The following is a 27,535-nucleotide window of genomic DNA, read 5'->3' as shown; positions in this document are numbered from 1 at the left end:
AGGGCAATTCAAGGCAACAGCAAATTACAATAATCTAACGTGGCTGCAGAACTCACCCAGGCTTTTTAATTTTTTTCTTTCTAACCATAATGACTGAACAGCCTGAAGGAGATTTCTTTATCCTACAACCTGGAATTTGGAGCAACTGTAGCTCGTGTAGCACTGACAGAATTCACAGAGCAGATGAATTTGCTTCCCTCTGGCTACATGCTTATTCTAGGTAATTCCAAAGGGCAGATTTTAAAAATGTTCATCTCTTACAAGTTCATGATAAAAACCCATTCAGTTGCAGAGACCCAGAAAACAGGTCACCATTCCTCTGGTTCTGAGCTCAGCACCTCAGACTAGACCCAAAAAGGCAGCCTTTAAGGACAGATATGTCCACTACAAACTAACAGAAATGTCTAAATTCCTTTAGTGTAGTCAGGCAAAAGATAGTAGAATCAAACCTCTGTGAAGCTGGTGGGGAAGAACCCCTTGAGTCCAAAACATGAAGCTTTCCTAACGAGACAGACAGAATGTGAGGTCTAAAGGAGTGCCTACAGCATCAGGTGACACTGACAGGCTCTTTTGAAAGGAGGCCCCTTCTTCTACATTTGGCAGGAAATGGGGGGGATCCACAGTGCTGTGACCCATCCTGACTGACACAGCTCTCTGAAGTGGCTTTTGAACATTAGTCCATCGCTATTGCTGCTGCCTCAAAAAAGTCCTGTTGGACTCAGAGCTAGATGGCAGCTTTGGCTGCACTGCATTGATACCTCCATGCAAATTATCACTTGGTCTTCTGCCATTATTTGATGAATTCAGGGGGCAAAGTAGTTCCACTAAGAAAAATGAAATTGCTGCAGAAGTTCATGACTAAGGAGAACCATGAATCTCTCCCAGCAAGAGCATGAATCACTAATGTCCTCACTCAGCCAGCAGCCTCCATCCACACGCAGACACCTGGGAGTGGTTCTGTCCTTCCTTTCCCCGGGAGCTGGCTCCTCATCTCCCATCCTCTGGATGAGGAGGTGCCCTGCCTTGGGGCAGCCCTTGTGCAGGGCAGGCTGCTGCAGCTGGGGCTGCATGGCAGAGACCAGACTGCCCTGGCACAGCTGTGAATCCCAGCCAGCAATGGGAGAAGAGGATTTCAGTTCAGGCTTCCCATAAGTCTGTTCTTTCCACAAGTAATTAAAGTGACATTTTCCTTGCCATCTGTAGGATTTTTTGAGGATGCAATTGAGTGATCTGTCAACAGCCCTGTTTCCAGTAGAAAACAGAGCAAAAAGACTGCCTGCTTCCCTGAGCAGAACCAGAAGAAATTAAAAATGCCAACCCTTGCAAAAATGGGGCTGTTTTGCCCTTGCAAGCTCTTGCACATGAATAATTCTGAAGGAAAATGTTATCCTCTAATATTAAATCTTCTGAAGAATAAAAACCATCCAAACATTTCACATAGGAAATATGACCTTGAATTAACTAACCCCATATTAATTACAATAGTAAAAAATCCATTTTAACAAAATTTATTTGCTCTACAAGGAATTTTTAAAAAGAATTTGAAATGGTAGGATTTTTTAATTCACCGGCATTACAAAAACCATTTTATTTTACATTTATCACCTTCTTTGCTCTTTTTTTTTCTTAAACTGATTTTTAATATAGTCACTGGTTTTTGTAGAGCTTATCTGGAAATTGTTAATACCTGTCAGGTATTAACAATTGTTGGAAATTGTTAATACCTCTCAGCTTTCACCAACCTGTCAAAACTGAGCACTATCAGAAACATTTATGTAATAATCATCTTCAAGGAAATAATTAAAATAGTACATATTGGATTAAGTTGAAAAAGGCCATAGTTTTGATATCATACCAATATGCATCCTTTCTGAGTAAAATAAATATATGAAGACAGACAGAAGAGGCAAACAAAATAACGAAAATCTCTACTTGGAATTGGGCAATGATCCTAAAAACCAGATTGAGTCTATGTTTATTTTATAAGAGGAAGAAGGAAGTATTTTGAAAGCATTTGTATTGTTTTCTGAATAACTTAAGAGAATAGATAGTATCAACTTTAGTAGCTAACCACTTTGAATACTCTAACAGAGAAGCATTACCCAAATACATGCTCATCATTTTGGACACATATGACAGTCACAGTGTTGGAGTGAGTATAGGATCCCAAAATCCCTTTGCTAAATGCCACAGAACAGAGAAAAAAAATCCCTACCATAAAAATATTTCAAAATCGAAGTACATGATGCAAATTAGAAGCTGTCCACAGAGATGCAATTGAGAAACAACAGAACAGTGCTGGTCCCCTCAGTGTCCCCACTCAGGGAGGTGGCAGGGCAGGGAGAAAGGGCTGAAAGCAGATGCACTCACTGATATCCTGAAGTGCAAGTCACAGAAGTGTGAACAGATATACAATAAGGAACCAGGAACACAGCCCCAAAACTATCAGAGAGGGAGTCAGGGCCTCTGGCTTTATGAGCAGGTAAGGGCAGCAACATGTGCCAGTCATGGATGCAGTCCTGGGAGCTGAACAGTAATGCTAGAATGAAGGGAAGAAAAGCAAGAAATGGGAACTGAAACCAAAGGAAGCTGAAGGGGAGTATATGAATGCTTGGTAGACAATAGCAATACACAAAATACATGAAAAGATGAGGTTCTTCTTCAAGAAACACTGCACCTGCTGCAGCCAGGATGAGGGGAGGGAACAGACAGAAGCAGAACTCAGGTGTGTGTTCAGCCACGGACTTCAGACCACCCTTATGCTCTGTGGCAGGGCAGGAAAGAGAGCTGCTGCAGACAGAGGGTCAGGTAAAGAATTCAGGTGTTTTTGAGAGAATAAAATACACAAAGCTTATTCTTTATTTTATTTTATATTGTTCCCTTTTTCTTGTAAAGTGAAAAAGGAGACATTCCTGAGAAAACAAATAAATGCAAGAACAAAGGAACAAGGAGGGAAGACAGGAGAGCTGAAGATTAGCTGTAACAATGGCAAAATTGTGTAGAGTTTCCTGGATAAAGAAAGGAGAATAACAGTCATCAAACGGATATTTGGCTTAAGACATTGCCCACCATTTGCCAATTCAGCTAATACATTTATCGGGTTTTCATAGAGGAACAAAGACACATTTAACAGCAAAAGTTAGAAACAGAGGAGCAGCAGAGGCACAGATGGGATGGGATTGTTGAAAAGCCCTTTGATCAGTAACCCTAGGGATGAACTTGCAGTATTCCTCATCTATTTCTTCTAAAGGATAACAGTTTAAAATGAAAAAGGGATCACAAATGCTTTACTATATCCCAAGAGTAGCACCATGTGAGAAGGATAAAAGGGAATGAGCCAAGCCAATTTGCAGCTCCTGTTTTCTCTGCTGCAAGTAGTGACAAGTCATCTACAGTTCCAAAAGCAGAAAACCTGAAAGTACCCCATTTGCAAAAGCAAATTTAAAAAAAATTAAAAATCAACAGAAGGCATTGTAGATAACCAAGCATCCAGACACAATGAAAACCTGTCACTTGTGTGTTATGGACTCTTGTGACTGGGTTAACCTTAGAAAGGGTAAGGGTATTGTGCCTTACCTTCACACACTTCGAGAAGAGGGAGATTAACATCACTATTAAAAAAAGTTGTTCCAGTGCTCCTTTGGCCATTTATTTTTCACATTGCACAGCTAGATCAGAAACTGAGGAAACAGGATTTTTGTCTGCCTTAGTTGTTGTGTCCCAGCTGGGTTCTGCTTATGGCCACAATAACTCTTGTGCTGCTGCACGGGATCAGAGTAACCAGCCGGGATCAAGACCTTCAGTGACAGCACCAGGTAACATCAGGGTAAAGTGACCCTGACACCATGGCCTTCAAAGGTCTTGCCTGAGGACAAGTTCCTAACACCAAAATTGTCAAGAGCTCTTGCCACGAGCATAAATCTGAGCAGTGGAACAACATTCCACCAGCTGAGCACCCGGAAACAATAAATGTGTACTGGGAGGCAGGACCAAGGCAGTTTGTAGGTGAGAGCATATGGTGTGTCCTTCCTGCTGCAAAGCTGGAGTTTCACTCTCCAGGGATGTATTGTCATCATGCTCCCAGGGTCATGGGCACATATAAAATTATGTACCCCAAAATCTAGATTTTACTGCCAAATATTTTCAAATGCATCTCTAATTGAGAAATCACAAATGTGTGTTGTTAACTAAAAGCCTGTCTCTTTATCATGCTTAAACAAAGACACCTTACTAAACAAGAAGAATGCATTGAGATGTCACTTTAATACATGTTTATTGGTGTCCTGCACTTTCAGTGTAGGAGGTTGGAGATGTAATAAAAAAGTTTCAAAATTTATTCGTTCAATTTCATTTAAATCACTCTAAACAACCAGTGCTTTAGAGTTCAGAGAATTAACATTTACTGTCCATTACAAGCAAAATTTTAATATTACCTTTTTCGAGTCCACTTAGAACTCTTCTTTTAAAATTCTTCAGATACATTCCTCATAGTAAACAATACATTTCAATCTGTGTCACAATCAACATTGATAAGGCCTTCTTAACCATTTTATACCACCTCCACTGTTACTTCATTGCAAAACACAATCTTATTTCATACTATAAATACCCATCCATGCACAAAACACAGGGGCCAGAAGTTACACATTAATATTTCATGTAGGCTTCCAAGTCTTCCTTTTCCCTCTGCAGGTTTATGGTACACTTAAAAAGATATCTTTAGACTTGGTCTACTTGGTCTTAAAATACAAATATACAGTATCCATAAGCATAAAAAAGTAAAGCTAGATGGCCTTACCATTTGTTATGAACTGCTAAAATCTTATACATGTACAATATAGCATCATGCTGATTAATATACATATTAGTTAAATATATGAGCCAATAATGGGGATGTGGCCAAGCTTTATTGGTTTGTTTTCAAAAAGAAATTTTTCATATACAAGTAAAAAGATTTTTAATTTAAACTCATATGGACTACCTGAACCACACAGACATCTGTAAGCCCTGCTGAAAAATTCAGGTCAAACTGGGACAAAGCCTGCTGATTCATTGGAAAAGGAACACAACTCCTCATGGGTGACACCCACATTGTGCTGTTACCAAGAGAATGCAAATTTACCAGCATTCACATTTTCAGGTCTAGAACACTAATTTTTGCATCTTAAATTGCAGTTTATACTTTATATATCTATTCATCAGCCTCCAGCAGAAACAGTTCAGTACCTTGACATTGTCATAGATTTTTCTATATAAGTAGATATATAGTACAAAGTGTAGATAGTGAAACGAATAAGCACATATATACAGTCTTTGAAAGGCATTTTTGTGACCAGTTTAGCAGTGTTTATAGAAAACATTTAAGATAGTCACATTCTGCTGATACCACTGTATTGCAAACTGTCAAGCCACATTTCTTATATTAAACTTGTACTGCATTGTATATTGTACAACAGAGAACGATCAATCTTAAGGTGTGACACAATGAAAAAAAAATACTAGACTGAGTAAGGTAACCAGCACAGGGCTTAATTTTCCTGAGGTTTGTAAGAATTTTTTAAACAAAAATCACAGTGACCAGGCTAAACTGCAAACATACTGTTAAGTTTTAAATATACAGTTTATACATAAGTTCTGTGCATGGTCGACTCAACTGTGTATGTTCATGCTGATGTTTCCTTTAAATGACTCGCCACTGCATAATACTTGTGTCCTTTCCTCCTGTGGAGATGAGGTGGGTGTCTTCACAGAGAAAATCTACATTAGTTACATGACTACTATGTCCACCGTACACATGGCTTGGAGCCTAGAAAACACCATATTAGTGAGAATAAAAGCATCTCATTAGAACATTCATGCAACAATTAAACTAAGGCATCATGTCATTCTCTTGAAGTATTTTAATATTAAATTAACTTTTAAATGTAATTGTTCTCTCAATCAACTTTAAATAAATCCCTTAGATATATAAATACTCCCATTCTTGCTGTTCTGATGTGTTTTGGGGTTTGGGTTTTTTTTTTTTGTTCAAAGGAAAACAACATTTAATGCATTTGTGCAAACTACAAGAGTAAATTTTTGGGAAATACCTTACCCTGAACTGTGAGCATGGGTATGAGAAGAGATGTACTTTGCCAAAGTCATCTCCTGTTGATAGCAGTTTCCTCCCATGCGACCGACAGACAGCGTTGATATCTGTGCCATCTGAACCTTCAGGCCACACACCTGAAATACAGAGGGACTCATTAAAGGCTTTTATACAGGAAATAAAAGTGACAGCCTAAGTTCCTGTTAAAATATTAATAAAGGATTACTTGTTTAAGGAAAAGAAAAACCTATAAAAATAACTGCATCTGAGTCAGAATGTGTACTTCCATACCAGCTAAAGTCCAGATCCTATTAGGTAATCAAGCACATAAAAAACCACTTTATTCCCTCTAGTCAGCAAAGTGCTTTGTACTCTGAGAAGATGCATTCTGCTGATTACAGTCATGTGTCTGAGCCTGAAAGAATTTTCATATGGTTATGTGGAAAAGTAACAGTTACTGCTTTTATTTTCCCTTCTCCTTATGTATGAGTTAACAGACTTTTTTCATATTACATGGGTATGTTTTTTAGACTAGAATATGATCCAAAAGTAATTTCTTCATATTACTAAAGTCTAAAGTCTATGAAAAAGACATTCTATCGTTTAAATTATTATTTATTAATTAATAGATCCCTTGAAAAGGAACTGAACCTACTATAAGGTTTATAAATGCTTTTGTTCTACTCTGAGAACTTCTCTTCCTTCCCCACATACTGTACTCTTTGCTGTTCCTGCATGAAGTAGTGTCCTAAAATCAAACTGTAAGGTCAACAGTGCAGAGACCAAATCTGTGCACCACATCTTCAAAGCCTTTGAACACTCGCCTGTAATAAATTGCAATTTTACTAAAATCCACCCAGTTATTGAAATTTCAGGATTTTGTATGCAATTCTGCAGCCTTTTTTTTCGGTTATGATTTTCTAATTTAGATTTTATCTAATCCCTACTCAACATAAAGGGCACCAAGCTTTCAGAGACCACTGTCATCTTCAGTTTTACTGTGTGTTCTGCCGTCATGACTTGGCAAAACTCCTGCTGTGTCTTGGCTCTGTGACTTTCAATGCGTGTCCCTGTGTCACCTGTCCTCTGCAGTGCGTCCCTGTATCACCTGTCCTCTGCAGTGTGCCCCTGTGTCACCTGTCCCCTGCAGTGTGCCCCTGTGTCACCTGTCCCCTGCAGTGTGTCCCTGCAGCTGTGCCCACTCACGGGCATGCTCCTCCTCTGCTGCTGCTGCTGCAGCTCAGGGTGGGAGAGTTCCTATTCCCCTAAGAACTCCCAAGGCACACTCCAGTTCCTCCTCCTTTGGGATACTTCAAAACCCCACAGTGGGCATTTGCCATGCACTGTGGGATCAGCTATCCTTCAGTCACTGGGATTCTTCCCAAATACAGCCTTTGTATCACTGCACAGCAATTCACTACGAGGAGGTCATTCCATGTCTTCATAAGGAATTACAAGTTGCTGTAAATCAAATGCAAAGTCTGATTTGTAGACTGCTTTTGACTTTCCTGTTGTGTGTGGAAACACCACATTGCTAGATCAGGGATAGTAAAAGAGGCCCAAATAAATGGAAGCTGTAAAGAAACATAATAATTGCTACTAACATTAATAATTGCTGGAATTAGGAATATGCAGAACAAAGAGAAACAGAAAATTTTTCAATATCTGCTTTGACAAGAAGGAGGCTATATGAATATCAAATGCTAGCTGAAAAGAGGTAGGAGTTTTCTGAAGAGGTCACTATGACAAGCTGAATATATAACCCCTGAAGGATAAATAACCCCTGAAGGAAATGGTTAAAGAAACAAGATTGCCATTTTGAAATGGGCAACGGATAATGGCAGGATTTTTCTGTGAATCTCTTGGTTCTTTCAAAATTTATTCCAGTGCCTCAGTTTTTATGAATATGAAAATTGAATCCCCCTTGCTGAAAAAGTAGTCCTTATTTTTTCCCATCCTCTGTAGACCTGTAAAAAAGACCATTTCCTTTCTCTCATTTGAAGACTGATGCCATGCTATTTTTTCCTCCTCTTCTCTAAAATCCATTCATTACATCTCTTCTCCCAGAACAATATTTAGATGGATAATTAATTATTCTTGCTAGTCAGCACATTATCTGTTGGTCCAATGTGCAAAAAGCAGAAGCAGCCATTCAAGCTGTGACTGAAGCCAATACTGATAAATGGATAATTGGTTCACATTTTGCATGGCATCCTTTTCATTACACATCTCACTAATGTATCTGCCTTTCCTACAATAGCATAATGCTGTTAACTCATGTTCAGTTTGTATGCAAAAGTAATCTGATCTTTCTGTGCAGATCTGTTCTCAGCTGTTCTGCATTTGTACAACTGGGTTCTGCCATTCTAGTGGGGTGCCTCCTCTTTGACTCTATTGAATTCCTTCCTTCTTTCATACCACTCCTCTGTTTCTCAAGATAACTTGCTAATCCTGAAGCTTTACACCACCTACAAACTTGACATATTGATTTATCATGCATGCTATTAATAAAGATATTCAAACATAATAATCCATTTACAGTGTTCTAGTCGGTTTTGAGTCTGAGTTCCAACCAGTCTGAGTTCTGCTTTGCTTGCAATGTTGTCAGGCTTTGTACAGTGTCTTGTATTTCTTCTGTTTCTGTTCTTCACCTCAAACACTACTTTTTTAAAAATGGGCACGTGCTATGAACTGATATCTTGTGTATCCAGCAGCACACAGCTCTTGAAAGAGCTTGTAGATCAGTAAGTGTTTTAAAGTCTTTGCTCCTTCACATTTATGTGTTTGTATCACTAAAACATTCCCCCCTCAAGTACACTTTTTACATGCTATTGACTTTCAGTTGAATCATCTCTAAACACTTGCAGGCTGACTAATCTGTTCCCATGCTCAAAGACAGGTGTTCAAGGGACCAGAGTTCCCTTTTCCCCCTGCATTGGTTATGCTGAGCTGTGGGTGCTGTGCATAGTTTGGCATTTTTATGTGGTTCTACCAGAGAGAGAAAATCCCTGGCTTCAGTCAGCCATAGCTACTGAAAAATTAATATACTAGAAGACCCACATCCTGGATGCTGTGATTGCTGCTTCTGTGTCCATTGCTGCTTTTGTGTCCAGTGAGGCCATCCCAGCAAGCACTGATTGACTTAGAATAAAAATAGACTGGTTTCCAGCTCATAATCTATGTGCTTCTTCAATTTGTTATTCTAGCCACTCACTTTGCACTTTAGCATCTCTACATGGGCTTTGAAGGCATATATATGACCCTGCAGATATTGCTTTCATTCTCCAGTTTTTCAGTACTTTGCCTGTTCTCTGTGAGGTGCTGAAAATAAGTACTAATGGTCTCAAGCTGACACTAACCAGTTTTTTTTACAGATACAACAAGGTTAATCACACTCAAATACTTTGGAAATACCTGACTTATTTCAACTTTCCAAATTACTCCTTCCCTACTGAAAGCAGTAGGCACTAACTGGTTTTGTTTTTAAATTGTAGTAAGTGTTTTATTTAAGAAATATTTTTAAAAGCATTGGGTTTTGTAACACTTCAGTGTCATGTCTCCTTCCCTCTCAGCAGATTATTTTGTCCCATGCTCTGGCTCACAAAGCTGATCTGTTGCAAGAGGGAGATTCCCCCTCAAGTGTGACATGCCTCTCTCTTCTGACTTTCTAGGCATCAAAAGCAGCCCCAGATTCTAATAGCACTGTATTTTGCAGGAATCTGAACTAAAAAGTAAGAAACCCTCACATAAAGTATTTAGTATCTCCGAGTATCTGAACCTGTGATGCTAAATGCAAGGACTTTGTAGCTTTGCAACTATATGTAGGGTGTACTCAAAGCCCAGAAATATTTTAATAGTTCCATAAGAGCCTCTATCCCTTAAATGAAAAATGCATCATGTCAACATGCAGCCAGTCTTGCAGCATTTACTAAATCTGTGTGCGGTGATGTCCAAGTGCTATCCAAGCACTGCTTGTCAGCTAAATGACAGAAAACTTGAAGGTGTTTTCCCAGCACACTGCTACTACCACAGCATCTTCAGGCCCTTGAAAATTGAAACCATGCCCTTTCTGTCTACCTTCAAACTCATCACTGCAATCTATTCTACTTGAAACATGGGTGCAAATATTCCTTGTTTACCACTTATACTAAACCAGACTCTGAACTTCTACCATGGCTTTCTACTTCCTCTTGAGGACTCAAGAATTTGAAGCTTCTTGTACTCAGTGTTTGTAACCATCTGTCCAGCCCTGCACATATTGTGAAATGACTACAAAGCTACAGAGTACATTGGGGAAAGTGGATCCTTCAAAACTGGCAAAAGAGAAGTCCCATGGAAACAAACCACTGGATTTTGTTATGTTTTTCTTTTTGAATTTTTTTCACTCAATTTAATTGCTACAGACTCTATCACAATACATGATAAGTTTTTAATGAATGAAACTATCATTCATTTTGTGCTTGCACAGTAACCAGAGCAAAGGAAACCAGTTCTGGTAAGGGAATTTGACCCAGTAACTGCCTAAATACATGACAATTTCACAGAACTGGTACTTTAAATTAAAAATGATGAGAAGCTGCTGTACTGTGACAGAAAGGGCCGTATGTGATTTTTTCTTTATCTCCCACTTATGTTGTAATATGATATTTGTACTTGAAGCTAGCAAGAATATTAAATCAGAGTCTTTCTGGATTGAAATAAGAAGACAGATTGTAATAAAAATGGCATAACAGAAGTTCTGTATTTTTCCCTGAATTATGAATAGTCATGTTTCATAAGCAAAAGTTGGCATTCCAAGTGTTTGTTAATAAGAAGAATGGTAAGAGCTTTTAAGAGGAAATATACTTACCAAAAACATGGAATCCTAAAGTACAGGTGTAAGTGGCCCATTCTATATCCCTAGTTGTTTCAACACTCACAACTTGTTTACAAGCAGAGGGGATCCCTAGAAAAGAAAAAACCCCACATAACAACATATTTAATTCTCAAATTGTATAGATTTCTGATTACACCAGATGAATTAAAACATATGGTTGATCTTGGCAGTTATATGGTCTCATTTAAATTTTAAATCTGTGTTAGACTGCATGAACTTTGCACAAAAGGACTAAATATAATTCTTACTCACAGTATAAGATTTCATAGTCTCCTGAATTAGACACGAGATATTGTGAATTAACAGACCAATCCAGATGAGTAATGAAGCTGGAATGACCCTACAAAGAGAAAATGTATTGTATCAACTGCACTAACAGTGTGCCACAATGTGACAGTATTAATACAGTGCTGCAAAATACACTTTGCGTGTTGATACTGAACCAGGAGAAAAAAGGTTACTTACTGAACATTTGCCAATTCTAGTGTACTTTCTTCCATTTTCACTTACACCATATATATAAATACAGTTGTCATGGGAACCTATTGCCAAGAAGTTTCCATCTATAAACAGAAAAGTGAAACTGCGATTATTGCTGTAAGAAAGAACTTAACCTAATTTTGTGAAGTTTGTTTGAAAAGTCACAGACAAGAGGAACTGTTCTTAAAGGCCTTGATACTAAAAAATGAATAAATTAAATTTTACTTTTAATTTTCCAGTTGCATATTGATGTATCTATCACGACTAAAACCCAGCAATTTAATACTAATAAATATTACTGTTAAAAACACATGACATTTTTGGAAGCAGCTATAGTCCATTTAGGGCTAACCTGATTGCAACAACCAGCAGAGTTAAGTCTTTTTCTTCCCCCTTCTTCACAGTGAAACCATATTGAACACGTTGGGGAGGGAGGGAAAACAAAACCAGAGCTTAAGATACCACCCATAAAGTCCTGCCAATGTTTCTTGGCACACTTATTTTCAACTTCAGTGTGGCAAGAAGGGACTTATTATAAAACAAGCCAACCCTTAATTTAATAAAAAAATTCAATGCCTTTTTTTTCCCAGTAAATAAATGCTCTCAAACCTGGTGAGTAACGCATTACAGACAGCTGTTCGTTTCCATCTGTGTGTACAGTGACCAAGTCTTTTGTTTCTGTGTCAAACACAAACCACCTGTTGTAAACACAGAAAGAGGCCAATAAATCATTCCAAAAGGAATTTAAATCTACTGTAATCTTGACCAACTTTTCTTCTGTCAAAATAGCATAAGTTTTATACCAAGAAGAGAAAAATAGCAAATGCTACTCAGTTTGATCTATTTTTACTTTAACACAAGGATAGTTTCTTTCACATCTTTTTAAACTGTAAAAATGCATGGGCATTGACCCCAATATCAGCCTTCAGATTTTAGTGTGTTTTAGTATGCTATGCATAAGAATAAAATAAGCATTGCTTGTGATGTCCCTTCTCCTTTAAAGACCTTCCTCTATGCTATGCTCATGTTTAAACTGATGGTTGCATTAAATCCTAGAGCAAGGGAAAACACAAGTAAGCATCAGGACCATTCTCTTCTGATAGAAGAAAGAAATTAATTAATTTATTTTAAAGTGAATTAATTCATTATTTTTTCAGTAGTTTAATTTAATTGGTTAATTTTAATGAACCAAAAATTAGTTTGTGAAAACCTGTAGAAAGGACAAAGATAAAATTTGCATTTCAATACTTGCAACAGATTACTAAAGACAAAGAGAATATTCCTCTCAAAGTTTCTCCTTCTGTTTTACTTTATTTAGTAGATAAAGTACATTCAGTAACAAAAGTAAGTCCTTTATTTAGGATTGATATAGAATCTGAAATAAGCTTGCCTCATAACCTACAAGCTTCCTGTATGTTCTCAGTGAACTGGAACTGTTTTCAGTACTAAGAGCCAAGCCTGCCCTCAAGTGACACTAAAGGAGAGAGAGAAGTTAGACAAAGGCAGTCCCTCCTGTGAGAGACAACCACAGATAAACCCAGCAGCTGCCACTGATGTCACCAAGGGCTCAACCTGCTGCCTAAAATACTCTCCTGCACCTCAGTTTCCTCTGCCTCGTTTATCCCTCACACGCTGCAAGTCTCTTAATGTGCATTTTTACACTATGTCTAGCACAGTGGAACATTTGCCAATATTTTTAAAGCCTCTCTGGTTGTCACTGCATTAGGGACCATGAACCACTCACTACATTTTCCAACACACGGAATTTTTTCTATGTGAATTCCTCCATGCAGCCCTAGAGGCCCTGGAGGAAATCTCCCTCCACTACATCAGACTCGTCCTTTGGCCTCTCCTTTTTCCCAGTGGACACAAAGATTTAACATTTAGGTCACTGGTATGGTGACAGTACTTCCCATGCCAGGTCTCACAGCTAACCCAGACTTCCTGCCCTCTCTAAATGTCCTCCTCCCACTGATCTACACTGTCTCTCTCCCAGGGCAGAAACCACCTCTTTGCTCATGCAACACTCAGCAAACACAGGGTGCTGGCCCAAGCCTAGGGTTTCTAGGCACTAAGGCAATACAAATAAATTTCACTGTGACATTCAATAGAAATCAATAGTGAATGAAGACGTGTGATTGCATACATTTACACGAGCTTGGATGTGAGCTGGAAAAATCAGTGTTTTTTGGTGCCCAAGGTGTAGCTCTGCACCTCTTACCTTCCAGTTAGTGTCCCTACTGCAACAACAGATGCTGAAGGATGAAAACCTGAAGACTGTGCTGGATCCTGAAATGTTTCAGAAAGACACATGCTTTTTTATCAGTACATGCTATCAAGTTATAACAAAAACACAATTCAATTATTTGCCCCTGGAACAGAGTAAAATTATCTTGCTGATTTTTAGGGGTCGTTTTTTCTCTTTCAATATAAACTTGAGGCGTAAAAAAGCACTTTTAACTAATTGAAATATTATCAAATTAACTTATTTTCCCTCTATACAAGGCCACTCTTTTCTTTACTCTCTAAAAATAATTTGGTGAGTGATTTCATAACAATAATATTGGCAATGGCAGCTTCTCAATAAATCCCAAAGAAATAAGAGATAAAAATAACTTCTTAAACTAGAGCTGACCTTAGAATTAAGCTTCAAAGCTGCAGTTTACCTACAGTCTGAAGGACAAGAAAGTCCCTTATTCAACAAAGGTATGTGGCACTTTGCAGGAGGGGTAAAACCTAACTCCTACACACACCAACACCTTTTTCCAGCACCTGCTAAGCTGCAGCTCAGTGGGAGATTAAGGGCATAAACTGGGTTTCTTATTTGGATGTGCAATTTTAAAACATTTTACTTTGTAAAACTTTAGAGTTATTCTTGCAATTTAAACATATGTCCTAAAAACAAGGTAAGCATTTTCTTTCTAATACTTGTCCAGTTACAAAGAATGAGGTCCAGAACTTTTCAGGTTATAGCAGAAAATACCAATATAACTTTTTTCCCCCTTATACCATTAAAACATAATTTTAAAATGCAAGCAAAAAACCCATCCAGTGATCCATCTCATGGAAATGCTCGTGTCCTTAATTTTCTGTATTTCAAAACACTATCACATTGTAGCTCTTTCAGTAAAGCTGCTGACATTTTTAGTAATTGGTCATTACTAGCCCTAGTGCTAGGTGGAAAGGATATTCTCATTAATTATAAGCAAGCGACTAATTTGAAAGAATTACTAACTCTAAAGAAAATTTCAGAGAATTGTTGAGATCCAGGATTTCTATGCACAGCTTCTAATACACTACAGCATTCCAGAGAGGAAAATTTCCTAATGTTTTTAAAGTATAATTTCATAGCAAAGGCAAAGATATTTTATTGAATAAACCAGAGGTTCAAACAGTGCATTTAATCTAACTTGTACCCAGAATAGTTACATTAAAAAGCTTTTACATTGATCTCTATGACAAAAATAGGTTAACATGAAATGATTTTTTCCCCTCAAGTTAATGTTTTAAGGTAATTTTGAACAATAATCTTAAGGAAAAACAAAATGACTAGAGAATTTCTGTAACAGGAGAGCTGCCTTTAATAAATGTATACCTCTATAATCTTGTTCCAGATAGGATGGTGAGTGGTTGCATCCCAGAGTGTAATGTGTTTGTCATGTCCACATGTGAAGAACTGAGGCTTAGAGGAATGGACTGCAAGTCCCCAAAGCTCATCGGTGTGGCCCTATGCAAGCAGAGATGTTTTTAGACAAGAAGGTCAGGCCATCAAATCTAAACATGTTTAAACAGTGTTAAAATGACCAAACTATATATTGAAATATTCCAAAAATATGTTAGCTCTAGATAGATACATATTTATAATTATTCTTATTGCTGAATGTACTGTAATAATAAATCAGATGCATATTTATGAAAATTAATTTTAAACTGGATATTTACTGCTCTTACAGACTTAGAAGTGCTCCTGTAAGGAAACCCAGCTTACCTGGGTAATTGGGAAAAAGTCTCCTGACAGGGTGCCCTGTAGGACGAAGTTTCTGGTGGTTCCTATTAATACAACATCCCCTTTTCCCTCTGTTACTGTTCTTATTGGACCAAACTGCTCTGGAATCTGTGGTCAGAACACACAAAAGGACAGATAAGTCAGACAATTTGTCAGGTATTGCCATTTTTAAATGGCAAATGTGTTTTAATAAATATTGCACAGCAAAGAAATGAAACAAATTAATACACGTGGCTGTCTTGCAAAATTTTATAACAACTTGCATCAGCTCAGTAACTTCTATAATATTGCAAGACAAGACATTCTTATCTATAGAATACTCAGCTAAATCAAGTATTTCAAGAAACACAAAAGGCTCCTTCATGCTGTGTTAATTCAATAGTATTTAATTGCCGCTGTGATATCAGAATAAGGATTCCTACTCTGAGCATTTTCTGGCAATGAATGTTTCTTTAATTGCAGCCTTGGTTCTGAAAGAGCCAGTGCAAATCTCTAAAATAAAGTTCAAGGGAAGATGTAAAATAACAAGGAATACCAGAACATGAACAAATAAGAGAAAAAAGAAGGACATCACAGTTAGAAACAGCAAAAAAAAGCATGTCCCTTGTACTGTGTTAAAAACTGAATTACAAAAAGAGACATGCCAGTTGCATATATATTTGCAACATTAAATATTATTAATATTATAAAGGTAATTATATAGTATTATTATTTCATTATGATTTAATATTATATAGTAGAGTTGAAGCCCTTCCTCAGACTTTTCTGTTGATTCTTCTCTTACATTCAGTATGTAAACAGCCAAAGTAGTTGTGTCCAAAAAAATTCTGCTTTAGTCTTCTAAGTTCCTACATAGCAGCTGAAGTAATTTTCAAATTTTGTTTCAATTACATTTTAAAAACAACAACATCAACCAAGAAATGAATGAAAAACTTTAAGTATTAAAACCCTAAAAAAATCCTGACATCATTCTGGGAAAGAGGAATGTATAAAACCATTTCAATACTGTAATACTCTGAAGTTAAACATTACCTCACATTAGTAAATGCAAAGAAAGGAAGAAATAATATGGAAAGATACACAAGATTTTTTTTCCAACTACCACAGTCCTTAGAAAGGAAATACTATGTTAATGAATAGGCAATCACAGGAATGACCTGAGGACTGAAAATTTGAGGTGTCCTGTGCAGGGCCAGGAGTTGGACTCCATGATCCTGATTGGTCCCTTCCAACTCAGCATATGAAAATACTGTATTTTACCAGTGATTTGCTTTCCCATAGAACACAGATCCATAAAAAAAAAAAAAAGATCAAAAAACCTTCTCAGAGGACAATAGAATTTTATTTTAAGTAGCAAAGTAATTTCAAATTAGGCAATATCACCTCAGTTTTGTGAATTTTTTGGTAGTTTCCATTCCAAGAGATCAGCTTTCGGTCTTTCCCTCCCCCTGATACCAAAGTGCCATCTCGCAGCATACACAGGGCAAAGATTCCACCCTCGTGTGCTCCTTGAACTGCGTGGCTTATTCTGTTGGTACCTGAATAGAAGGGAAAAAGGCATTACTACTGAAATACTTAGCTTAATAGCTCCTTTCCCCCCATTTTTTTTCTCCATTTCTCTACTATCTCTCAAGGATTGCATTTAAACAATGATAACAGTGGGCATGGGGTGCTGGACCAAAACAGACCCACAGAAGAGGTTGAATTAGTACATTTTACGATATATTCTCCCCACCTCAAAAATGAAAATATACATACTTAGTCTAGCTCAAGAACAACATAAAATAGGTTCATTTAAACCTTTCAAGGAGGTTTAAGTGAAATAATTTGACATCACATTTGTAGCACTACACACCTTATCAGCAAAAACCCATAACCCAGTCACTTTTATCCTCCAGATATAAGATATTCTACAGCCTCCAGATCCTGAACTTGTATCAAAATCTGACTAAGCTAGAGGTTCTTGTATATCTGGCAGAATGTGCTGATCAGTCTCCACTCTCTGTACTTATTTACTGATGAACTTGGCTTGTTTAAGTAGCTTCTTAGACTCAACACTGTCAAAACCAACTACATTAGATTAAGTATCTCTAATTTGGTGAATAATTACTATTATGAAGTACAAATAAATGATTAGTGGTGATTCTATTACTGAAATGTGCATCTTGCATCAAAGCTTGGTTAGCTTGATGTTTAGCACAAGTGAGGGGCTGATGGAAGTTAGGAAAAACCAATTGCCTTTTCCTCCATCCACCTCTATGGATATAATTTGTCAGGCACAACTGAGTTCTATTAAGAAAAGTTTTTGCTAAGGGTACTCTGACCTGGTGGAAGCAGCCCTCTCTTGCACATAGAGCTCTGAGCCAAAAGTAGTGAAGGCAGAGCAAGTACACTGTACTGAGACAGAAAAACAAGAAAAACATTTTTGCCCAACCCTAAAGAGCTAGCAGAAGTTGAGATCATGAACACACAGAGAATTCCCTTTTATTTCTGGGAGAAAGGGTAGAAGAGGCTACTTGCAGTCAAGGCAGAAATTGGTCTACCAGCACAATGGCAAACTGGCCCCTGAGCAGTGCACTGTCTCTGCCTCCCTTGTCTGCTGGCAGTCCAAAATAAGAATAAAGAACAGGGACATGGGACAGTGCAATTTCTAAAGTCAGTTTAGAAGGAAAAGTGTTGAAGTGCCTTGCTTTAAGTTACCATAGAAAAAAGGAAAGGGAAATAAATGAGAAGCCAAGTTACAAACACCATATCCACCCCTGTCCCCAGCAGTGTACTGGTCAAGGAGATAATTAGCTGACAGTCCTTGGTTGAAAAAGAAATCTGCAAAAACAGCTCAGTAAGGCTCAACTGTATAATTGATTCATTGTATTGTTTTCAGGGCCTTATCCCTTTGAGTAGTATCTTGGGAGAAAGCAATGAGTAAATAGGAAAAAGCTGTCATCCATATCCCTTCTTCCTTTGCTAATAAGGCCTCCTTTAAGGGATTCTCCTTATCCCAATGCATGGCATCTCAGGCACTAAGTACACATTTAGGATGTTGCTGCTGTTTGCCCTCTGGCAGGCATTGCCTTCTGCTGCCTAAAAAAAGATCTCTTCTTACTTGAAAATGCTTTTTAAGAAGTTCTTCCTATCCATCTGTTCTTCTAAATAAGGAATCAATTAGATCTGAATGCATTTTAGCTTGACTTCCTAGGAAAACAAATACTGCTATTTGTCGTCTTTTTAAAAGTGTGTGTCAATAGGCATAATTGCTGCAAACAGTAGAGAGGGACAGGATAGGAGACTGGAGATCATCAATTACATTAACAATATCTCTGCCTCTACAGTGATTAAAGAAAGAATTTTTCTTGGCATCTCTTACATCAGTAAAAGTCCCACATGCTGGCATAGCTCTGTGATTCAGTATTTGACCATAGGAAACACATTTGATAGAATTTTGTGCTCTAGCAGTTAGGTACAGATATTCTTTAGCTTCTTGTAGAAAAGAATCCAGGCACAATCTGCTGGATTGGTCTTGGGAAAGAGTTCAAGATAAAACAACATTTATTCTTCTTGAAATGAAGCTCTACACTCAAGTCTACACTCACAGTCTAATATTAAGATGGAAGTGAATAGTGAAATTTTATCTTACCTTTCCCCCAAACCAAAATGTTTCCACTTGAGTCTCCTGTAATAGTATCACCATTTTCAGAAAAGGTCACACACAGGACAAACTTTGGCTTCTCTTGTTTCTGCATGGTTATGAAAAATATACACTCACAGCAACACACAACCCATGGATTTTAACTTTATGCATTTGGTTAATTTAGTTTAGTCTTATACAGCTCTATTATCACTTAAATATCTACAAGAGTTAAACACATTCCTACAGTCTAAACAGAATAATCTATGCAAGGGCAGAGGATGCATCCCCTAAGGTTTGTGGCCCAATCCTGCACCCTTTAATTGCAAGCTGGGGACAGAGTGAGTGAGAACACCTGCCAACATGTAAGACATGACCAGGACTGCTCTGAGATAAACCCAATTCCCCAGCTACTGCAGAATGCCAAAGACTTGGAGTATTTAGAAGTAACCAAAGCTTCAAACAAGCTTTATTATTATAATTCTTAACTCCGAAGTTTTTAGGAGAAAAAATAAAATATTACTAGAGGGTTTGGCCATAGTGTAAGAATTAAGGAATCATCTCTTGAAAGAAGCCCATGTTTCAGTAATGAAACTCCTGCATTTAAGACATTGATATCAACAAAACAATTAAATGTGTAAGGGAACAAAAACATCACTGGTAGCTTCTAAGGACATTATATATTCCTTGTTGACAATCTATGTGTATGATCTCTTTCTCCCCCAAACTAAGAGCTGTTCTATGCAAGGACCACAACTCTTTTCCATCTCTAACCATCATCAAGACCAACAGAGCCAGAAGAGGGAGAAAAATCCATTTAAAATGCATGAAAAACAAAATGTGACAAAATTTAAATGCATTCTCTCAGCAGTTCCTCCTGATTTCACACAAAGTATACTAATTGACATTGTAAATATTTGTCCTGACTATCCTTGGGAGCCATGACTCTCCACAAGCAGTTAACCAGCACTCACTGGAGTTATCTGCAGTCATTGCAAACATCCCTCAGTTGTGCATGCAAGGGCTGTACAGCTTAGTCTATATTCAAGAACACAACCAAATCAAACCTTGAAATGAAAATTATATTTACCAAATAGTGGCCAGCTCAGTCTGTATTTGCACGTGTCTGAGCAGAACAGAGGAAAAGGGAAGAAAATTCATAGAAATGTATTTTTATGGGGACTTTCCTCTCATAAAATAAAAATCTCCTCCATCACACTATGATTTTTTTTTTAATCATAGAGAGTTTTAAGGTAACTTTATTTCTCACAGGTTGTGAGTGGGAGGGTGGCGATATGCAGCAAAAAAAAAAAAAAAAAAAAAAAAAAAGAATATAAGGAACAATGGGTAATTGCATTTCAAAATTTCAGTGTGGAATTTCTACCCATGGAAAAGTTCTCTGTGCCATACCATGAATGCCACCTGAACTTCTGCAATATTTTGAGTTTAATAATAATCACTTCTTTTGATTTACTCAAACCTTATTAAACCTTATTTCTGTATGACTGTATCATTACAATAAACATAAAATTAGAGAAACATTTTATTTTACCTCAAATAATCCTTGCTTTTTAATAAGGGAATTTCCTTCTAGCGTCCAAAAATAAAGGTGTGATTTTCCACAGGTAACTATTATATTTGTATCAGTAGGGTGAAAATCTGCAGCAAATACAGCCTCATTAGAGCACTTGGAAGGAAAAAGAAAAACATTGTATCAAAATCTAAAATGCAAAGGAAGGCAAACAATATTACATGGTTCTCTAGTTAGGTAAACTGATACTTCTGATATAAGAATAATTCTGAGCCAATAATCTACTAACATAGACTGGAATACTTTGTAGTCAAAAAAATGTTGTCTTTATAACTTAGTATCAAAATGTATCCCTAAAAATCATGTCATATAATGAGCACTTCTACACAAAAGATTCGTTTAGGATCTTTTTCCTGCACATGTTCCTATCATTGCTGCCTAAAATTTTCTAATCAATTATAGAATGACAAGAAGAGCAAAATTTTATAAAAAACTGAAATTATTAGGATAATCTTAACAGAGAGAAAATTTTCCCTTTTTTCATGTTCCTTGCCTTTTATACAGTGAAAGTGTTAAAAAGGCACAAAAAGTTAAATACAGAAAGATATTTTATTACAAGAAACCAGATCTACATACAAGCAAGTAGTACAAAATATCTTATTGCAACACCTTGACATCTGCCAGCTTTTCTTCTTTCTGCCAGTCCCACACTGAAAGCACATGGTCATTGGAGTCATCCACAGAGCACAGGCTACTTCCTCCATTCTGAGGCAAAACATGGGAAATATTAATGCATCATCCAAACAGCAAGAGGAACATACAAATACACATTCAAAATAATGAAATACTTATGTGTAAGTGGAGATATTTTCACATATTTACTCTTTAACTGTTATACTTTTAGTTAGATCTCCATAAAATATAATAATTTATAGGGTCATCCTAAAAAGGGACCTAGAAGAGGAACTCTTGCAAACTGCAGACAAGTGTCAGGAATGTGGTAGGCATCTCTTTACAAATATTCAGTAGTGGAAATTCCACAGGCAAACTACACCTCATTTTCTATTTTATTAAGAAAGATTTTCCTGATAACTATACAGGATTTCTTTCTTTGCAATTTAAACCAATTATTTCTTCTCAGATGTCTGTTAATATAGGAAACAATTTTACTCTTCATATTGGTATAATGGACCAAAATCAGAAAACATAGTAAGGAATTAGAAAACAACTTATTCTTGACAGGTGTCTTTTTAATGACATTTATCACTCTTTCTAATCCCAATTATCCTAATTCCTTCATTCTTTCTTCATTCTTCAGGCCCACAACACACATCAGACACAGCTACAAAAATTGTGCCTTAGCAGCCCATGAGGTGGGACTAAGGAACCTGAAGAGAGGGCATCTAATGTGAGAGAGGTGCTGCTACTGAATGGGAAGTGATGCTCAGAACAGGCCAAGTTGGGACCAAAATCACAAAGCAAACATATTAAATACTGGCTCTCTTCTGGCAAATGCCAATAGTGCTCCTGTGTTATTATGCATCTGTTTCCCTCCAGAGGGGTATTTACAGAGTGTTTGCTTACTAACCCTTTTTATTTATCCTTCAAAATTGATGTCAAACTGTGCTAGCTTTCACCTTTGTATTCTTAACTAGTTCTCCCAATACAGCCCTCTCTTTTCTACTTTCTATAAACATAATTATCAATGGATTTCAAGTGTTTGTAGAAACTTTCACTGAAGTAAATTTTGCCTAGGGAATACACAGGTAGTCCTCTCCTATCTAAAAATGCTTCCAGGACAAACAGACACCCATCACATACACAGCTTACAGATTCTGTAGTGCATAGGAGGATTTACAGCTTGCACATGCCAGGTCACAGACTCAAGTTTTTATATGGGACTCAAACGCTGTCTATATCAGCATGTAAATATTTCCTTTATCCCTCTGACAGATTAGAGTTCAAAAGATGGTGCCAAGAGGCAAACAACAGGATTTTACTTTTTTACAATCCTTTAATTTTAAAAATTCTTTATGCCTTTGCTGCTTTTCAGCAAAAGATTTTTATTCTCCTATGGGAGCCTCAATTTTTAAAAGTCCTTCATCAATCATTTTGGACACAGTGAGAGGGTTAAAAGGTGCAGAGAGAGTAAATTTCTTATGCAGGGAGAAACAGAATACAATGATTCAAGAAAAGTAGGGATGCTGAAATCTCAAGTACACAAGTATTTTTGCAACTGCCGAAGGAATTAATTGCAGTTTATTTTAAGTACATGGTAAATCTCTGAGAATGCTGAGATACTGTCAGCTTTAATAGCAACCTAAGCTGTTGGAAACAACTGGGCTGCAAGCTTTCCTCCTCTAAAGAGGAACCTGAGAGAAAAGACAGCTTGAAAGTTTGTTTTGATCACCTAAATTTGAAAGATTTCAAAGATCTTTCCAGCAAACAGTCTTAATATGACTATTCATTTACTTTACTTACAGATTTAGAAAAAGCAATGCAAGTGACAGCTCGGTCAAAAAACCCCATTCCGATGACATGAAGTGTGTTCAGAGTTACAGAATCCCAGACACGCACATGTGGTGGCAATTGCTATAAAACAGAAACAGAAAACATCAGCTCAAACAATGATGGAGAAAACCCATCAGGATTTGAAAAAATGAGAATGCATCTGAAAAAATAAAATCACAATTGAAGGTATAAAAATTATCAGAACTTCTCTAGAGTCACCCATGTAAGCACAGATACATTACAAATGGTTTGCTGATTACTGTGCCTGGGACCAGTATCTGGGACTGACAATGCAGAGTGTACAGAACATCAGATCTCAGTTTGTTCACTGAAGTTCAGGGCCACTGAGATACTTGGCATGAACTGAAAATTGTTGATGACTTTGTGACATGGGATGTACTGGTAGGCCCAGGTAGAATTTAAACTGTACCAACTGAGATAAATAACTCTGGTAAACGTAAAAGGTAAAAGTGTGAAAAGAGCTCAGGAATTTTTAAAATGTAATTCATTTCAACATTATAAAAATGGCTGAGGAAAATAACTTTATGTTCAAACTCTTTTTTAGAACTGTAATCAGAATGAGATTGCATTTTGTAAATAAAATTCCAGATGTACATCCTGGCCCCGGATCAGCTGCTCCCCTCTGCCTTTGGCTCCGGCGCCCCGCGATGCCCGCCTCGGCCACCAGGGGGCAGCCCCGGGCAGCTGGTGGAGTCCCGCGCTCACAAGCAGTGAAATCGTCCTTTAACATAAATAAATATATCTAAAAAAACCCCAAAGGCACAACAATACCTCAGTTACTGGCTGTTATATATCTATATACCATATTCCACTCAAGCACAGACCTCATACTTTTAGGTTTTATTTCATAAATACAATGGTAAGTTAAAAAAAGCTCCAACACATAATAAAAACTAATAGTTTACGTTACTCAGCTAAGTTATCTTTATATAACACTTATATTGCATAGCTGGTATTTCCTTTTTTTCCCACTATCCTAGTTTGGACTGGGATAGAGTTCATTTTCTTTTGAGTAGTTGGTGTAGTACTGTGTTTTGGACAAGAATAATGTGGATAACACAGGTGTTTTGGCTGTTGCTGAGCAGTGCTTACCCTAAGTCAAGGACTTTTCAGTTTCCCATGCTCTGACAGTGAGGAGCATATGTGAAGCCAGGAGGCAGCATGGTCCAGGCAGCTGATCTGAACTGCCCAAAGGGATATTCCATACCATAGAATAGCATGCCCAGTACATAAACTGGGGAGTTGGCCAGGAGAGGCCAATTGCTGCTGGGGAACGAGCTGGCCATCAGTCAGTGAGCCATTGCATTGTGCACCACTTTTCTTTCTTGGGTCTTATTTATCTCTTCTTGTTGTCTTTATTTTTTGTTGTTATTATTATTTAATTAAATTTTAATTTAATTAAATTTCTTTCTTATTTCAAACCCCAGCGTTTGTCCTTTTTCCAATCCTCCTCCCCACCCCACTGAGGGGAGGGAGGGAGGGTGGATGAGTCGCTGTGTGGTACTTAATTGCTGGGCTTAAATCATGACACTCAAAGTAGTCAGCATATTGATAATCCAGATTTTATCACAAAATTCTTCTTTGGCATCTGCCTAGAAATTTGCAAGAGTTTGGTTGTGACAACAGCTGCATACTCTTCTGAGTAACTTTTTCCTCATGGTTTTTATTGGCTCTGCTTGTTCCCATTTTTTTTCCCTTCTGTTAGCTCTTTGGAGCAATGTTCATCTTACTCTGTTGAAATAGTCCCAGCTTACAGCTAAGCTTAAAATAATACAGGTGGCAATAGAGAGAAAAATATTCTTGCCTAGATGATGGCAAGAGTAAAATTTTTTTTTTTTCAGCAAACAACCCAAACCCATTCTTCATAGTTTAGTTTTGGAATTTGTGATCAAAAAAGACGTTGCATACTGTACAATTTAATTTCCTCCTTTCCTCCACATCCATCTGCCCTCTCAGGTCTCCTTTGCAGCCTTACCCCTCCATGCCTCCCAGAGACCAGCTCCAAATTTACCCTTCAGCCTAAGTCATGGAACCAGAAACCATTGACCACTCTTGATAATGGAACCGGGTAACTGTGAGAGCATGCAAGAGGTACACCCAAATTAAGTTTTGCTTCTGTTCAGTCCAAAAATGCAAGACCAATTACCATAGGAAAAGAATACAGCACGTATCTTCTTAATAACATATTCTTATGAAATATAAACAATTATACATCAGTAAAGAAGCCACTTACTTTCCCATCCTTGGATGTCCCCGCAACTTGCCCTGTCGCTATAGTGATCCTATCAGGATGAACAGCCAGGCTACAAAAGAAAAGGCCAAACTTTAATCTATTGACTATCTATTTCAACAACCTATTACTTGGGCTTGTAATAAATAGCCCTGTTTTAGTCATATAAAGCACATGGCATATGTGTAAACTTTTAAAGAATATAAAACCAAAACTGACAAAACAATTGTCATGCTCTTGTATTTTAAAATCCTCTGAATTCTTTTTTCACTGCATCTGCTTTGCATGCCATTCTAGAGGCCAAGTACCCTAAAAAATGAATTCTGGCAAGAATTCATTTAGCTTTACAAACCAGAAATGCATTCTCTTTCCATAAACCTGATAGCTTTGAAATATCTAGAGACAGAAAATTTGAAAGAAGGAAATGAGATGGAACAGGTCCAAGGTAAAAATCTCCTTGTAAAACAACCAGATTATGCAAATAATTCAATTTATGAAACATCCTTACAATTCAAGCTGATTTGGTTATCAGGCCTATTTTTGGCTTTGAGGGACAATGGGTGTTTCATAATGCCTAATCTAAAGAAAGGATGTCAAACTCATTTCACCCATCAGATAATCCAGGTGTTCTTTTTCAGCTACACTGTGCAAGCAGACTGATACCATCAAGATAAACCATATGTTTATTTCGATTTCAGTTTAATGATTCTGATATTTGCTGGTATCTAGTATCCTCTGATCTTCAAAACACTTAAATCACTGTGTGATAAATCTGGCCTCTGTGCATGGCAGCAAACAAACCAGGTCTAGTTTACAGGCTATCTGCCACGGGGTCAGCATGCCTGAAGACTACCAGGAAGGCCACAGGTGGAATTACTACTATTTTGCTGGTTAGCTTGAACCTAAAGGAACTGTACACCTGGCCTTGGTGAAGAGCAATAATTCAACCCTACTTAAAAAAAGGTAAGGAGAAGATTCTAAAGAAGGAGATAATGTTCAATCATCCTAAAAGAAGAGTAAGGGAAATTAGTAGATCTCTCTCAAATAGATGTTTTATGAAGAAAAAAAAGAACTGCTATTAGATGACTTACCACTTCACATCATCATTGTGACCAGTGTAATGTCTCTGAAGCTGCTCTTCGACGTTGAACAGCACGACCACAGAGGCGATGAAGTACACGGTCTCGCCCGTCGGCAGCAGGTACAGATTGCTGCGGCAGTCCCGACCCCTGTAGCCATAGCTAGAGTGCTGGTCAAGCTGCAATAACATCATCTACCCATGGAGAATGTTAAAAATAAGAAAAAAAAAGGATTCTGTGTCTTTGTAGTCTGTAGTCTCTGTCTTAAAGTCTCCATCTCTTGGCTTGAGCACAGTTTTATTATTTGATAACCTTCAGAACTCTTTTCCTTACTACAGTAGGGAGTTGAAGCACTTTGCAGACTTTAAAACCTACATATCCTACAGAAAACACATAGCAAGGAATAGGGGAAATTGCAGATGTACTTTTCCTTTAGCATCCTCTAGAATTTGCTAAATACCAGACAAAAGCAATATTAGCTTTGTCCCAGTTGTATTTACTATTTACACTGCTTGATTAATTAAAAGAAAAAATTAGACTTGATAGAAATACTGATAAGTCATTCAGCATGCCTCCCTGCATTACACAAGGATTGATTGCATTATCCCATGTGCAGGTTGATTCATTTCATTAAAGTGGACATGACCAGCCAGCTGGACAAAAACCATAAAAGGGTTACATCATCCATTCCAATTTATTTTTGTAGTATTTAAAAGGCAGTGGCCCAGATTCTAATGGTAGTCATATCAATACGAATATACAATTAATTCAATGAAATGACTGGAATAATAATCTCATTTAGACTGAATGTTAAATCAGCCAAATTTTGTAGTTTTATTCTTCTGAAGAGTCATTAGGGACTACAACTATTTTTGCTTTCTTTTTTTTTTTATGGGAACAGAAAGAAACAGCATTAGCAGAATCTCGGCAAAACAGAAGTGCATTCGAATGCAGTCAGTATGGAGGAACTGGCTGTGAAAAACACATGGGCAGATAATGAAGCCCCATTTACATGATCTAAACAAAATACTTGTGCACTATTCTGGATGGTCAATGACAAGCCACTCAAACTAAAACAGTCATGTTAA

General features: G+C 37.4%; 1 protein-coding gene across 8 annotated transcripts in view; it reads right to left on the bottom strand.

Moving 5' to 3' along the window:
- Positions 1–4,256: 4,256 nt before the first annotated feature.
- EML1 (EMAP like 1) overlaps positions 4,257–27,535 on the bottom strand; it is a 121,448-nt gene continuing 98,169 nt past the window's right edge. For all 8 annotated transcript variants that reach the window (XM_030948615.1, XM_030948612.1, XM_030948614.1 and 5 more), the window contains 16 exons: positions 26,460–26,609; positions 25,372–25,441; positions 23,088–23,198; positions 21,276–21,371; positions 20,628–20,762; positions 19,085–19,184; positions 16,834–16,988; positions 15,433–15,558; positions 15,040–15,171; positions 13,666–13,733; positions 12,054–12,142; positions 11,430–11,527; positions 11,217–11,304; positions 10,938–11,033; positions 6,095–6,225; positions 4,257–5,806 (listed from right to left, as the gene is read on the bottom strand). In XM_030948615.1, coding sequence (XP_030804475.1) covers positions 5,681–5,806; positions 6,095–6,225; positions 10,938–11,033; positions 11,217–11,304; positions 11,430–11,527; positions 12,054–12,142; positions 13,666–13,733; positions 15,040–15,171; positions 15,433–15,558; positions 16,834–16,988; positions 19,085–19,184; positions 20,628–20,762; positions 21,276–21,371; positions 23,088–23,198; positions 25,372–25,441; positions 26,460–26,609 — 1,771 coding nt within the window. In that variant the 3' untranslated portion in view covers positions 4,257–5,680. The remainder of the gene's footprint in view (positions 5,807–6,094; positions 6,226–10,937; positions 11,034–11,216; positions 11,305–11,429; positions 11,528–12,053; positions 12,143–13,665; positions 13,734–15,039; positions 15,172–15,432; positions 15,559–16,833; positions 16,989–19,084; positions 19,185–20,627; positions 20,763–21,275; positions 21,372–23,087; positions 23,199–25,371; positions 25,442–26,459; positions 26,610–27,535) is intronic.

Source organism: Camarhynchus parvulus, chromosome 5, assembly GCF_901933205.1.
Source record: "Camarhynchus parvulus chromosome 5, STF_HiC, whole genome shotgun sequence".
NCBI lineage: Eukaryota > Metazoa > Chordata > Aves > Passeriformes > Thraupidae > Camarhynchus > Camarhynchus parvulus.
This window is presented reverse-complemented; position numbering and strand designations above follow the sequence as displayed.